Raw genomic sequence first — 14,716 nt, 5'->3', positions numbered from 1 at the left:
ATTTTATGGGGTCCTGAAGGAGTTGACCCCCCCTCCTCCATTGTAAACTGCCTCTCTATGGCAACACCTTCCGGACCCCACAAAATCAGACCCCTGACCCAATCTTCACCAAACTTCGGGGTTCATGCTAGGAGAGTCCCTTGAAGCTACCCTGAAAATTTGGGAACTCTACCTCCAAATATGCCCTCATAGGAGCTTCAGGGGAAAATCCCCATAGATTATAATGGACCTGGGTTTTTTCCGGTAAACTCGGAAGTTAAGCTGAAATACCCCTTCACTGGTATGGCTATTTGGCTTATTCTGGGTTTACCAGGAAAAAATGGGCCCAATAAACCCAAACCCGAAATTTAGCATTTTTATTTTTATTTTTGCACAACCCTAGTTAACTTGCTTAGTCTCAAGGCATTCGAGATGTGCTTTTAATTCCTGTAGCTGGAGTTCACTACCTGAACAATAAGGAAGGCTTGTTGCTATTCTCCCTTTGTGTTCCATTAGCTCCATCTCTTTGGCGCTGAAGACCAAAATGGACACCATGTGTTGAACTCCCAGGTCTAAAAATTGCAGGAGGTAGAGACTTAGACTTGGATCACCACTATTTTGTGAGGGAATGGTTTTCTTAAGCCTTTTCCCCATGCCATTTCCCGTGACCTAAAAAGGCCCTGTGGAGTTTCTGTATGACCCTCTGAAAGAAACATAGAGGCACTGTATAAGTAACCTAAACATGTGATCCCATGGGCCAAATCACTCTGTGAAGCAACTGTAGGTTGGTCAATTAGCTCAGGCTAGCCTGATCTTGTCAAATATCAGAAGCTAAGCAGGGCCAGCCCTGGTAAGTATTTGGATGGGAGAGCACCAAGGAAGTCCAGGATTGCTACACAAAGGCAAGTGTATCTCCCTGTGAAAGCCTGAAAGCCCTACAAGGTCACCATGAGTTATCTGCAACTTGATGGCAGTTTCCACCACCAAGTAGCACGGCTGGAGTCTTACTGCCTTCCCTTCTTACACCATTGGTCTCGCATGCCTGTTGTTTCAAAAAAAGAATTCTTGGGATCTTAGTGCACGCAACCTCACATCTGTTGGCTCTGATTCGTGTGAAGTAATGCTTATCTGTGAGGCTGGTATCTACAAGGATTCTTTCCCCATATCTATATAAGATGAATTCTCAAAGGGAACATTATCACAATCTCCAGGCTGTGGGGAAATCTTCTCTCATTGAGTCGTTCTGCCCAGTCCCTACCTCCTCTGACCTCATTGAGCAAGATTTTGCCCCCGTTCCACTATAAGCCTGCACAATGCAAAAGTGTGTTTCATGCAAGGAAAACTATTAACTCTTTTTACCTGGAAAGGAAAAGGAAACGTAATTCCTAATGAATTTGAGTTCTGCCTAGATTTTCAGGCACACAGTGGAAGATTGCATGAACTTTTTAAAACTTTTTTTACACTCTCTATGTGTTATATTCATAGAATCATAGAGTTGGAAGGGACCACCAGGAGCCTGAGGAGGGTGGGGTTTGGGGTGGGGAGGGACTTCAATGCTATAGAGTCCAATTGCCAAAGCGGCCATTTTCTCCATAGAATCATAGGATCATAGAGTTCGAAGGGACCACCAGGGTCATCTAGTCTAACCCCCTGAACAATGCAGGAATTTCACAACTACCTCCCCCCCACACACACCCAGCGACCCCCTACTCCATGCCCAGAAGATGGCCAGGATGCCCTCCTTTTCGTGATCTGCCTAAGGTCATAGAGTCAGCATTGCTGACAGATGTCCATCTAGACTCTTCTTAAAAATCTCCAGGGAAGGAGAGCTCACCACCTCCCGGGGAAGCCTGTTCCACTGAGGAACCGCTCTAACTGTTAGAAAATTCTTCCTTATGTCTAGATGGAAACTCTTTTGATTTAATTTTAACCCGTTGGTTCTGGTAAATTATTCAATTGGACCTATTGCTTAGACAGGGGGGTTGGACTGGAAAATCCCCCCCACTCATGTTCTTGACTGCTATCTTGCATTACCTGCTTTAGTGGAAGTAAATACCAGAGCCTGAATATAGAAGCAAACCAAGTGGATGGTGGAAGATGTTGCTCCAGAAAACCTCCCATACGTGAGACCAGTTTTCCACAGAGGTGAAATGTATCTCTCTGTACATTTCACCCACTGCATTCCTTCTTTGCTATACACAAGTATTCCCTCCACCTACACTCCAACCATCATAATTTCAAACATTTCATAAGTCATACATAATAGCAATAAGGTGGATTTACTAAGAAGCTCGAAGAACACACACCTTGAGCAATAAATAGGCCTCCAGGGTTGTGCTTAGAATATAAGAAAAGCCATGCTGGATCAGACCAAGGCCCATCAAGTCCAGCAGTCTGTTCACACAGTGGCCAACTAGGTGCCTCTAGGAAGCCCACAAACAAGACGACTGCAGCATCATTGTTCTGCCTGTGTTCCAAAGCACCTAATATAATAGGCATGCTCCTTTGCCACTGGAAAGAATAGGCATGTATCATGACTAGTATCCATTTTGACTAGTAGACATGAATAGCTCTCTCCTCCATGAACGTGTCCACTCCCCTCTTAAAGCCTTCCAAGTTGGCAGCCATCACCACATCCTGGGGCAGGGAGTTCCACAATGTAACTATGTGTTGGGTGAAGAAATACTTCCTTTTATCTGTTTTGAATCTCTCACCCTCCAGCTTCAGCTTCTAGTATTATGAGAGAGGGAGAAAAGCTTCTCCCTGTCCACTCTCTCCATACCATGCATAATTTTATAGATCTCTATCATGTCTCCCCTTAACCGCCTTCTTTCCAAGCTAAACAGCCCTAAGCGTTTTAACCGCTCCTCAGTTGCTCTAGCCCCCTGATCATTTTGGTTGCTCTTTTCTGGTGGTGACCAGCTATTTAGGTTTGGCTTTATTTGGCAAAACAAAGATGTCATCTTGATCCCAGTTTTAAATTTAAAGCTCAGTAAGTTATCCATAGAGTGGAACGGAAGAGGCCAGTCTTTCACCCTAGTTCTAGCCATTGAGCAAAGTAACGTTGTGTAGACTTTCTGCTCAGTGATGTTCCAAATGTAAATAGTAAGCTTTTGACATCTTCTTAATACAACAGCTTTGTAAGGCATTGACTTGCAATCAGTTGCCAACTAATTAGTAACAGCAAGGGGTTTACTCAGCAAACAGGGTTTGCCGGGTATAACCTAATCCTTGATTATTTGGAGAGGATTTCTTATCGTAATGTCTCCCCTGCAGAGTTTTCAATTAATTATGGGCACCAGATTACCAGGGTGGTGGAGAGTTTTAAGCAGGCTTCAATTTGTTGCAGTCCAAAGACCTGAATGAAAGGCCCTGAATTGCAATAGTCTTTGTTTCTGGAATTTACAGAAAATCCACTGCTTTTAGCAGTAACATTAGCTGCCCGTTATGGACCCATCCCTCAGTTAACGTAAAACTTTATCTCATTCTCACCTTGGGAGAACTAGAGGGTTTTCCAAATCCACCACCTTGTTTTTCTGTCTCTTCTGCTGTCTGTTCTGCTATCATTATATCGCGCGGCATGACCTTACAAGAAAACAACAGAACGAGAAAGGACAGTCCAGTGGGGCATCTGATAATTTCATCTTCATGTGTGAAAATACCAAAAGCAGAGGATATGACGGATGCCCGTGGTAGTGATGCTTGAGGCTGAATTGTACCAACATCCAGGAGTTCTCTGCTACTATCAATCCTTTGACTGAAACCATCTTTCCGACCCTTGAAAGCTGTATGATAAAGTCACTACTGCCCGCAATATGCACGCTGATTTCTTACCTCCCTTTATTTTGGTCTTTGGTCAAAAATTTTTTGAAGCCCTGCACAAATATTTTTGAGCAGAGATCATAGTTGGACAGATCATAGTTGGAATTACCACCCATATGGGTGGTAATTCTCATAAGTGAGTCTTCACCATCAACTGTGAAATCCCATCTCTTGACAATGGAGGGGTTTGTTAAACAGGAAAAGCACTGCTACTGGTAGCTCAATTCCTGTTTGTTTTTAGAAGCTGGTTACATGTACAGTCCTGCATAAAGAGTTGTGCACTGTGAGAGCTCATGACTTCCAGGGCATGAATAAATGCTAAGGCTGCAGACCTGTGCATTCCTACCTGTGAGCAAGCCCTGTTGAAAATAGCGAGACTTTTTCCTGGATAGCCCTGCATAGAATCAAGTTGCTTAACCCACAGCTAAACTGAAGGTCATGAAGTATCTAAAAAAAAATCGGAAAAGCATATATAGATGCTTAGTCAATTACTTTGTTATCCCACCTTTCTTCTATCATGGAACTCAAGGTGGCTAACATAAGTTTCTCAGAACCTCTCCTTTTCAGGCATGGATGGGACCCAAGTGTTCTTCCTTCTCTTTCTATTTTAGCACATGCTTGTGGACGAAGCACGACCAGGGACTCTAATCTGTGTTTATTATCGTGCATACAAAACTACCTGGTATCATCTGATCTCTTAGCACTGGGTACAAGCTGCACTCTTGTGAGTGTGGATTCTGTACCAAAACTATATGTATGTTCAATTGTGGTCTGATTGTCAGTTTTGTCTTCCCAGACCCAGAGGAGTTAGGGAGCGGAAGCTACGGGCATCAATATATCACAGACTTTGGCATTGGGGACGACGACGGGATTGATATTGATGATTCAGACTATGACATTTACATTGACGAGGTAAATCCAAAGGTTTCAGCCACATATTTGGGTTCCTTAAAATGTTTTTGGTGCAGAATTTAGACGAGATCTGACGACAGTTGAGTGTAGAAGTATAAAGTCACACCCAATTGATGCAAGTCTGACTCTGTGGGTCTTCCTTTCAGCCATCTTGCCTTATGTCCAGAAGGGACATTCTGTATTACTGTTGCTTGTATAAAAAGGTGAGCATTAAAACAAGCTTCAGGACTTCAGTAGTGAGAATCTTGGTCATTAACACCCAGACTTTTAAACTCCCTCCTCAGGTAGTTTTGTCTGTTCTCTTTATTCTTGTCTTCCAACCAGCCAGTGAAGACTTGGTTTGGTTTGGTTTGGTGTCCTCTCTCTAATTCTCCTTTGCACTTCTCCCTGTTTGTGTGACTCTGTGTTTATATGTTTTATTTAATTATTTTTTTAAAAAAATGTATTTTAATCTGTATTTTAACGTTGTTTTGATTGCTCACCATCTTGGAGACCCTCAGTTGGGTGGAAAGGTGGCATACAACTGTTTATTTAAAAAAATGATCCTGGTTGAAATTGGCCCTTTGCTTTCCAATTCCGTAACAGGAGGCTGAAAAGGTTTCTTTCTTGGGGGCCAGATAAAGCAGATAGCCATTGGGGAGGAAAGTGGGGTATAAACGAATAAGTCAATAAATACTGTTGCTTCTGTTCTAAGAGGCCGAGCATTAAAACAAGTTCCATGATTGCTCTAATCCTGGCTGAAAATGCTCCTTGCTTTCTTACAGCCCATTCCTGAGCTGTACGGGCGATAGTTCTTTGGAGGTGCACAAGGGCCCGTGCCAACATCTGCACCTCATGCCCGGGCCACTTGCACCACCATGACTGGCAAGGACACCAGCGTTGGGCTGCGCATGCCGGACTGCCTGCACTGCCACAGCAGCACAGCCCTGGGACACTGGCTTGGCATCCTGTTGGCCCTGGGACATCCCCTTCAGGCCAGGAACGCCCCTTTGCTCTTACTTGCATTTACACCACCTTTTTAGGTGGCGTAGTCCCGTGGAACGCTATGGAGTGGTTTCACAGGGCTTGCAAGTAAGGGCAGCTTTCTGCCTTCGGGGTGGGGGGGAGCTGAATCCTCCTTTGGAGATTCTGCCACCGCACTGTCTCCAGCCACCAGCGCAGCCCCTTCTCTCAGGAATGGGCTGAAATTCAACAATAGGATGCTGCAAACGTTTCTTTCTTGGGGGCCAGCCGAAGGAGAGAGCCTCAATCCTTGGAGCTGTGGTTGATTCCCAGTGTCCTAATGTATACAGTTCTTATTTAGATGCAAACATGCAATGTTTTCCTCTGATTATTCTAAGTTTCTCTTTTTTCTTTCATCAGCTCAAGCCACTTCCTGCTATCAAAGGAGGTAACAGGAAATTTTTAGTTGAAACGAAGATCATGCAAGGGTCTAATCCAAGGCTCCTTTCCAGGCTGCTTTCAACTCCGTCATATCCTGCGACTTCCACTGTGACTACAGCACGCCCTCCGCCTACCACCACCAGCACCACGACCACCGTTACCGCGAAGGCCACCAGGAAGAACACTGTTGCTTCATTAGTGAGACAGTTCGATCAGCCCTGTGACGAAACCTTCTGCTCTACAGACAGCTTTTGTGTCAACGACTACGAGAGAAGTGGTTCCCGTTGCCACTGCAACCTTGGAAAAGGAGGAGAGACCTGCACAGAAGGTGGGTTGAGTTGGACAGTGTCAGCTGGCCCTGTCTATCAGGATGAGCAAACCTGTAGCTTGCCAAACAAAGAAGAAGAGCTGGTTTTTATATGACGACTTTCTCTTCCACTTAAGGAAGAATCAAACCGACTTAGAATCACCTTCCCTTCCCCTCCCCACAACAGACACCCTGTGAGGTAGGTGGGGATGAGAGAGTGTGACTAGTCCAAGGTCACCCAGCTAGCTTCATGTGTAGGAGTGGGGAAACAAACCCAGTTCACCAGATTAGCCTCCGCCGCTCATGTGGAGGAGTGGGGAATCAAACCCAGTTCTCCAGATCAGAGTCCACCACTTCAAACCACAACACTTAACCACTATACCACCCTGGCAAGCTATTCCCCCTGCCCCAAATTGGAAAATAGCTTAGGTTTTTTTTTAATGAACCATATCATGTTCCTGGTTGATGTCTTTGGAAGAACAACAGAAATCTGTGAATGATCCCCTCCCCCATCCTTTGAACACTTTCAGTCTTAGCTATCTGCAGTTATGTTGGTGGCTGGGCATAAAGTCTCTCCTGCCCTGGGACATGCAGTTGTCAGAGTTATCGATATTGGCATTATGGCCAAATTATGTTTCCTGGGGTCCCTGGCACCTTCGACTTCTGTAGTAGCATTACACGTGATGAACGGGATGCTACAATCAAAGCCACAGGAGCTAGGTAAGTGGTTAGGCAGGAGTCTATAGGAGTCCACGTAAACCTAGCCTAACTTACGGAGTTGATTTGAGGATAAAGTGGAGGAGAGGTTCAGCTATGTGCCTTTCTGAAGGAAGGATAGGATTAAAAAAATAATAGATAATAGACCTTCTAAACCCTTTAGATAATATAATAGATAATACAATATAATAGATAGTAGACTGTCTAAACCCATGAGAGCCAGCATGGTATAGTGGTCAAGAGCAGTGGTTTAGAGCGGTGGACTCTAATCTGGTTTGATTCCCCACTCCTCCACATGAGCGGTGGATGTTAATCTGGTGAACCGGGTTGGCTTCCCCACTCCTTCACAAGAAGCCAGCTGGGTGACCTTGGGCTAGTCACAGCTCTCTTAGAGTTCTCTTAGCCCCACCTACCTCACAGGGTGCCTGTTGTGGGATGGGGAAGGGAAGGTGATTGTAAGCCGGTTTGATTCTTCCTTAAGTGGTAGAGAAAGTGGGCATTTAAAAACTTTCTTCTTCTTCTGCTTCTGCTTCTTCTTCTGCTGCTGCTGCTGTGTGGTTAGTTGAAATACTGCGTTCCTCACAACAAAACTGAGAAGCAGACCCCTAATTAGAGATACCACATGGGATGAGAAGACTATACCAGCTGCTGCTAGGAAAAAAAAATCGGAGGAGTAAGGGAATTGGCTGTTAAAGGTTCAAAGGTAGACAGAGCAGATGGTCAACTTTTGCGGATAAGTATGATGAGGCCCATAGAAGCTAGTTCTCTAGGGCTGCATACATCTGTTGTTTTTATTTGGAACTTCCTCACCAGCAACATGTTCTCCTTGCCTTTCAGATGTGAATATCCAGTATCCTCAGTTTTTCGGCTACTCGTATATTACCTTTGAACCTCTGAAAAATTCGTACCAGACGTTCCAGATTTCTGTTGAATTTAGGGTAAGTGTAAAGTAAGACATTTTCAGTGTTGTATTTTATTTCAACTGATGGGAGTGTGATAACAAGGAAGAACTGGGAGCAGGATGGCACCAAGGACGAGCAGCTCAAAAGTTTTGCATAATCCCCCCAATTATACCTTCTTTAAAAAGTTGCGCATAGAGGCAAGTCATGGAAAGTTAGTATGCCAGAAGTAATATCGCACACACAGAAGCTGGCCAGGAGTTTTTTTCCTGGAAGTTGCTTGTGTTTCCCTGATTTGGTGGCAGAGAATGCCGCTTGGCCACTGTCCGTCACATGTTTAACCCACCTTTCTCCCAAACAGCTCAAGGCGGTGTACGTGGTTTCCCCAGTTTGTCCTCATGACAACCCTGCAAGGTAGGCTAGGCTGATCATTTTAAAAAAGAATAAATCCCACAAGGCCCAGAGAGTTCCACCAGGCTGGGGCCAGAGCCGAGAAGGCCCTGGTTGAGGACAGCCAGATAGTTCTGGAGCCAGGTACCACTAGCAAGTTGGTTCCTGAGGAGCGTAAAGCTCTCGGGGGGCGGGTATATCGGAAGAGGTGTTCTCATAGATACAAAGGTCCCAGACAGCATCAAAGGCTCTTGAGAGATCTAACAACAACAGCAGCACAAACCCGCCCTGATCCAGCTGTCTACGGAGATCGTCTGTGAGGCCATCCCATGGCCAGGTCGAAAGCCAGACTGGAATGGATCTAGGATTGATGTGTCATCATGGCCCAGGATCACCCCAATGATCTTTGTGGTTGACTGGGAATTTAAGCCCAGGTTTCCCCAGTTCTACTGTCATGCCCTAAATGCTCAGCCACTCTGGCTTTATGTATACCACAAGGCTGTTAGTTAGAATGGATACTAGTCATGCTGCATACCTATTCTCTCTAGTATCAGAGGAGCATGCCTATTATTTTGGGTGCGGTGGAACACAGGCAGGATGGTGCTGCTGCAGTCGTCTTGTTTGTGGCTTCCTAGAGGCACCTGGTTGGCCACTGTGTGAACAGACTGCTGGACTTGATGGGCCTTGGTCTGATCCAGCAGGGCCTTTCTTATGTTCTTATCAAAAGCTCACTTTACACAAAACTATTTGAACAGAAAAGTTGCCACAAATGGATCTTCCTCTCAGCTTCTGCATCAAGTTGTTTTAAGAATGGCTCTCACATGTGGCGAGTTTGCGATTGTCACAACCTTGGTATGAAGAGTGTGCAGAGAAGTCATAATCTTGTTTTTCTGGGTTTATATTACCTGTGAGATCTGAACATTATTTCTTTGTGTCGATAAATCAGCACTGTATGTTAAATGTACATTATGCCTATAAATTGCAGTCGTTCTCTGTATAAATATAATCTAAATTGGCCATAAAAAAAACATGCAGCACGGATATGCAATGCAGACTAATCTACCAAGCCAGCAGTGAAAAGTGGAGAAATAAGAGAAACAAATTTAGAAAGAAATGAAAGGTGGTGAGAGGGGGGATCTCTCGTTCTTTTATGTTTTCAAAGCAACATAAGGTTTGGTCCCCACTTAGATATATAGATATATGCTGGAGTATGATGAGTGTTGTTAATATTTTGTTTGTTTTTGCATTGCCAGTCGGAAGCAGAGGACGGCCTGCTTCTCTACTGCGGAGAGAATGAGCACGGGCGCGGGGACTTCATGTCAGTGGCGATCATCAGACGAAGCGTTCAGTTCAGGTGAAGACTGCCAGGAAGCCGCTCCGGGGCTCTTCTCACCTTTCTAACCTGCGTGTGTGTAAAGTGCCATCAAGTCACGGTTGACTTATGGTGACCCTCTAAGGTTTTCAAGGCAAGAGACGTTTGGAGGTGGTTTGCCATCGCCTGTCTCTGCATGAGTTGAGAGAGTTCTGAGAGAACTGTGACTGGCCCAGGGTCACCCAGAAGGCTTCAGGTGGAGGAGTGGGGAATCGAACGTGGATCTTCAGATTAGAGGTCTGCCGCTCTTAACCACTACACCAAGCATGCTACCTAGCCTATCTGCTTGCAAAAACATGTTGCCACAATCATATACCCCATCACAGCAAGGTGGAAGCTTAGGATGTTACTAGCGGGGCCGGAAAATCTGTGACCACCAGCTATATACGGTGCCATTTACTTTTAAAACTTTACTGCTCAAGATATGTGTAGCTGTCACAGCGAGACTATTTGCTGTTGGTACTCATAAACATTAGTTAGCTGTTTACAGGAATGTTAGTGAGCTGTTTATATCTCAGGGTTGGGCTACTTCTCAGTGGTAGAACGTCTGTTTGGCATGCAGGAGGTCCCAGGTTCAGTTCCCAGCATCTCCAGTTAAACTGAATGAGGTAGCAGGTGATGTGAAAGACCCTGAAATGCTGGAGAGCGGCTGCCAGTCAGAGCAGACAGTATTGAGAGACCAATGGACTGATTTACTGTAATGCGGGGGTTGCACATTCTGGCTTGGGAAGTTCACAGAGATGTAATGGCAGTGCCTGGAGAGGGCACGTGAAGCTGCCTTATACTGAATCTGATGATCGGTCCATCAATGTCTGTATTGCCTACTCTGACTGGCAGCAGCTCTCTAGAGTTTCAAGCAGAGATCTTTCACATCACCCACTGCCTGGTCCTTTTCAACTGGAGATGCTGGGGACTGGACCTGGGACCTTCTGCAAGCCAAGCAGAGGCTCTTCCACTCAGCCATGGCTCCTTCCTAGGCCATAAAAGTGAGTTTTTTTTATGGCCTAGGGCTGAGTTTAGAGAGGGAGCACAGCAGGGTTGTAAAGAGCCAGTGTGGTGTAGTGGTTAAGAGTGGTGGTTTGGAGCGGTGGACTCTGATCTGGAGAACTGGGTTCAATTCCCCACTCCTTCACATGAGCGGCGGACGCTCATCTAGTGAACCGGGTTGGTTTCCCCACTCCTACACATGAAGCCAGCTGGGTGACCTTGGGCTAGTCACAGCTCTCTTAGAGCTCTCTCAGCCCCACCTATATCACAGGGTGTCTGCTGTGGAGAGTGGAAGGGAAGGTGATTGTAAGCTGGTTTGATTCTTCCTTAAGTGGTAGAGAAAGTCAGCATATAAAAACCAACTCCTCCTCCTGTTCCTCCTCCTCCTCCTCCTTTTTCATAAGAATGTGGGCTGCAAACTCCTTCAAGCCTGTTTTTCCAACTTTTCGTAATCAAACCCAAGAACTGGAGGCCAAGCAGGAAAAGAAATTAGCAAGTTTCCCATCCTTGCATCTGCTGCTGAGGCCTCCTTGTCAATCAACTCTGCAGCTGAGTTTCATATATAGAATTCTGGCGTTATTAATACAGCACTTGGTCTCCCCAGGGAGCCAGGAGAATTCCCAAGAGAAATTATTGTGATAGCGCTAAGTCAGATTCTAATAACCTTGCCTCACCAAACCATTTCTGAAAGTTGGTAGTTTCTTACTTGTATATGGGGTATTATTTTTCTGACTGTAGCCAGAGGATGCTAAAGTTTCTGTGGGGAAAGGAAAGAGATTGCGGGGGAGGGGGCACACTAAAGAAAAGATAGATGTGGTACAGGCATCTGACTCTTCAGGTGGACACCCAGACACATTTGAAGGATTTTTCTTCTTCTTCTATAAATTGCAGCTACTACTGGGGATAAGATTTCTAGGGGGTATTGACATGAGGGGAGAGACTTTTTAACCCCTCCCCACTGCAGTTTCCCCTCTGAAAATGTGTACCTCCCTGTTCCTTTTATCTCCACTGGAAAATGTACAGTTATCTAAACTCCCCGCCCAGTGGTGCTGAGTTATAGTGTTGTTATCCAACTGTGAGCCGCTCCACTAACTACGGTTATGTTGGGTCCATCGAACCAGGATTTGAAACAGGGTTTGACATATTAACTGCAGTTAGTCTTAACTATGGTTTCCTTATACAAACCTGGTTTAATCCTAGCTTGTTTTCCGGCAGTGCCCTTACACACTGTCCGGCTACAGAAACACCTGGCCAGAGCAAAGGGTGTTGAAACCTGCATTCGTCTAAGTAAATGAGGATTCGAGTGATCACTTGCAAGCCGAAACTTCAGTTGCATTCAGACATTGTTGGAAGTTGTGCTATTGTGGTCGGTCTCAGCTGATTTTGCTGTGAAGACCAACACAATCCTTTTGCAAAGGATTGCTATAGTGCGGCAACATAGAAATAGTCCTCGGGAGGTGGTAAACGCTCCATCCCTAGAGGTTTTTGAGAAGAGGTTAGATGGCCATCTGTCAGCAATGCTGATTCTATAACCTTAAGCAGATGATGAGAGGGAACGCATCTTGGTCAACTTCTGGGCATGTAGTGGGGGTCACTGGGGGTGTGGGGGGGGAGGGCAGTTGTGAATTTCCTGCATTTTGCAGGGGGGTTGGACTAGATGACCCTGGTGGTCCCTTCCAACTCTATGACTCTATGATTCTATGTGGATGTAGCCTTACTTTCACAAACTTCCCATAGTTAAAATGCCATAATTGATATGAACCTACCTGACACCTCTGGTCATCTTTGGAGGTCCTTCTTCAGGTGCCCCCACCATCTGAGGTTGGACAGGTGACAACCTAAGAAAGGTCTTCTTGGTTGTGACACCAAAACCTTGACACTCGCTCCTCAGGGAGATTTCTCCCTCCCTCCCTCCCTCCCTCCCTCCCTCCCTCTTTCTTTCTTTCTTTCTTTCTTTCTTTCTTTCTTTCTTTCTTTCTTTCTTTCTTTCTTTCTTTCTTTCTTTCTTTCTTTCTTTCTTTCTTTCTTTCTTTCTTTCTTTCTTTCTTTCTTTCTTTCTTTCTTTCTTTCTTTCTTTCTTTCTTGTTATCTTCCACCAGCGGGTGACAACATGTTTTATTGTGTTTGGTGTTCCTTCATTAACTCTTATCAGCCCTGCTTCCTGTTTGTGTGCTTATGTGTTTATATGTTTTGCTTAATATTTTAATTATCTGATGCTTGTCACCTAAGGGACCCTGTACTGAGTAGAAAGATGGCATAGAGATTTTTTAAATAACAAAATATTAAATGTAGTTTATTGCATTGTGTGTAATTCCATCCTCAAATATCACCTTTAAATATAAAAAGATGGGGACAGGGTCATGAAGAAAGAGCAAACAGAGCTGCTTCATTCCACATGAGAGCATCACGTTGCTTTGTGTTGGTCTCAGGTTCAACTGCGGTACTGGAATTGCAATAATCACAAGCGAGAACAAGATTAAGGTGGGCAACTGGCATAGAGTGACCGTGTTCAGAGACGGATCGAATGGCTGGCTTAAGCTGGATAACAACCTTCCAGTTTCTGGTAAATCTCAGGTGAGTCACCCAGTTGATCACAGGTGATAAAACTATGAACCTGTGCTGGCAGTGAAATGGTGTTAGATGTTCAAAGAAAATGGATGGCCAACCAGTATCCTCAGCTTGCCACTACAATCTCTAGATACCAGGCAGAGTAGATGGTACTAAGAATATAAGAACATAAGAAAGGCTATGCCGGATCAGACCAAGGTGTCCATCAAATGCAGCAGTCTGTTCACACAGTGGCCAACCAGGTGCTTCTAGGAAGCCCACAAACAAGATGACTGCAGCAGCATTGTCCAGCCTGTGTTCCAAAGCATAATAGGCATGCTGAACTGATCCTGGAGAGAATGGGGATGCATCATGACTAGTATCCATTTTTACTAGTAGCCATGAATAGCCCTCTCCTACACTCCCCTCTTAAAACCTTCCAAGTTGGCAGCCACCACCACATCCTGGGGCAGGGAGTTCCACAGTTTAACTATGTGTTGTGTGAAGAAATACTTCCTTTTATCTGTTCTGAATCTCTGACATTAATAGACCAATAATCTGACTCAGTGTAGCTTCATGTGCTCATGAGTTTTCCCCATTACGTGCTCTGAGAGCAATCTTGCTGAAGCTAAACTGCTCTGAGTTGGGTCAGTGCTTGGGAACCACTTTGAAGCTCCATAGAGGAGAGGCATGGAATAACTGACAAATAAACTGTTTTGATTATCTTATTTTACCCAAATTTTGTGTCCATGGTTGGTGCATTTCCCCTTCTTCCAGGGCCAGTACAGCAAGATCACTTTCCGGACTCCTTTCTATCTCGGAGGTGCTCCGACTGCCTACTGGCTAGTGAGGTCTACGGGAATCAACCGGGGCTATCAAGGCTGTGTTCAGTGGCTCAATGTCAACGGGAAAGCCATCGACATGCGGCCCTGGCCTCTGGGCAAAGCTCTTAGCGGGGCAGATGTAGGTAAGTACAAGACATTATGATTCCCATCTGGATCAAAGAAAGGAAAATGAGTCGCCGACCGAAGAATGCGGTGTTTTGAGACTGTCTTTGGTCTGCCTGTTTTCATTTTGCTTGTTGTTGCAATGTGAGGATAACAGTAAGTTATCAAGAGCCTTGGGTAAAAATGGGAGATTTCTCAAAAGGGAAAATCTATGACTCTGTGGAACCTCAGAAACATGCACAGAAGCAATACTGGGCATGAAAGTCAACTCCTGATGCTTTCACTTTTTAAAAAGCATGTTTCTAGCCCTCATGGATGCAAAAATTTGGTCAAGCGGGATGGCAGTGATGCCTGCTGAAATCTCAGAAACCAGAAATGTGGCAGAATAAGATCTGCATTGGTTGAGGGCATGGCTGCAGTATGCTGCATACCCTTCTTGGTGCAGTATGGTGTA

The 14,716-nt window shown here is 45.1% G+C and overlaps 1 protein-coding gene across 2 annotated transcripts in view; it reads left to right on the top strand.

Moving 5' to 3' along the window:
- EGFLAM (EGF like, fibronectin type III and laminin G domains) overlaps positions 1-14,716 on the top strand; it is a 133,481-nt gene that overhangs the window by 79,581 nt on the left and 39,184 nt on the right. For both annotated transcript variants that reach the window (XM_056848263.1, XM_056848262.1), the window contains exons 8-13: positions 4,598-4,713; positions 6,076-6,424; positions 7,958-8,058; positions 9,663-9,763; positions 13,198-13,342; positions 14,093-14,282. In XM_056848263.1, coding sequence (XP_056704241.1) covers positions 4,598-4,713; positions 6,076-6,424; positions 7,958-8,058; positions 9,663-9,763; positions 13,198-13,342; positions 14,093-14,282 — 1,002 coding nt within the window. The remainder of the gene's footprint in view (positions 1-4,597; positions 4,714-6,075; positions 6,425-7,957; positions 8,059-9,662; positions 9,764-13,197; positions 13,343-14,092; positions 14,283-14,716) is intronic.

This window comes from Euleptes europaea, chromosome 4 (genome assembly GCF_029931775.1).
Source record: "Euleptes europaea isolate rEulEur1 chromosome 4, rEulEur1.hap1, whole genome shotgun sequence".
NCBI classification, from domain to species: domain Eukaryota; kingdom Metazoa; phylum Chordata; class Lepidosauria; order Squamata; family Sphaerodactylidae; genus Euleptes; species Euleptes europaea.
Note: the sequence above shows the minus strand (reverse complement) of the source record. Positions and strands in the feature narration are given on the sequence as shown.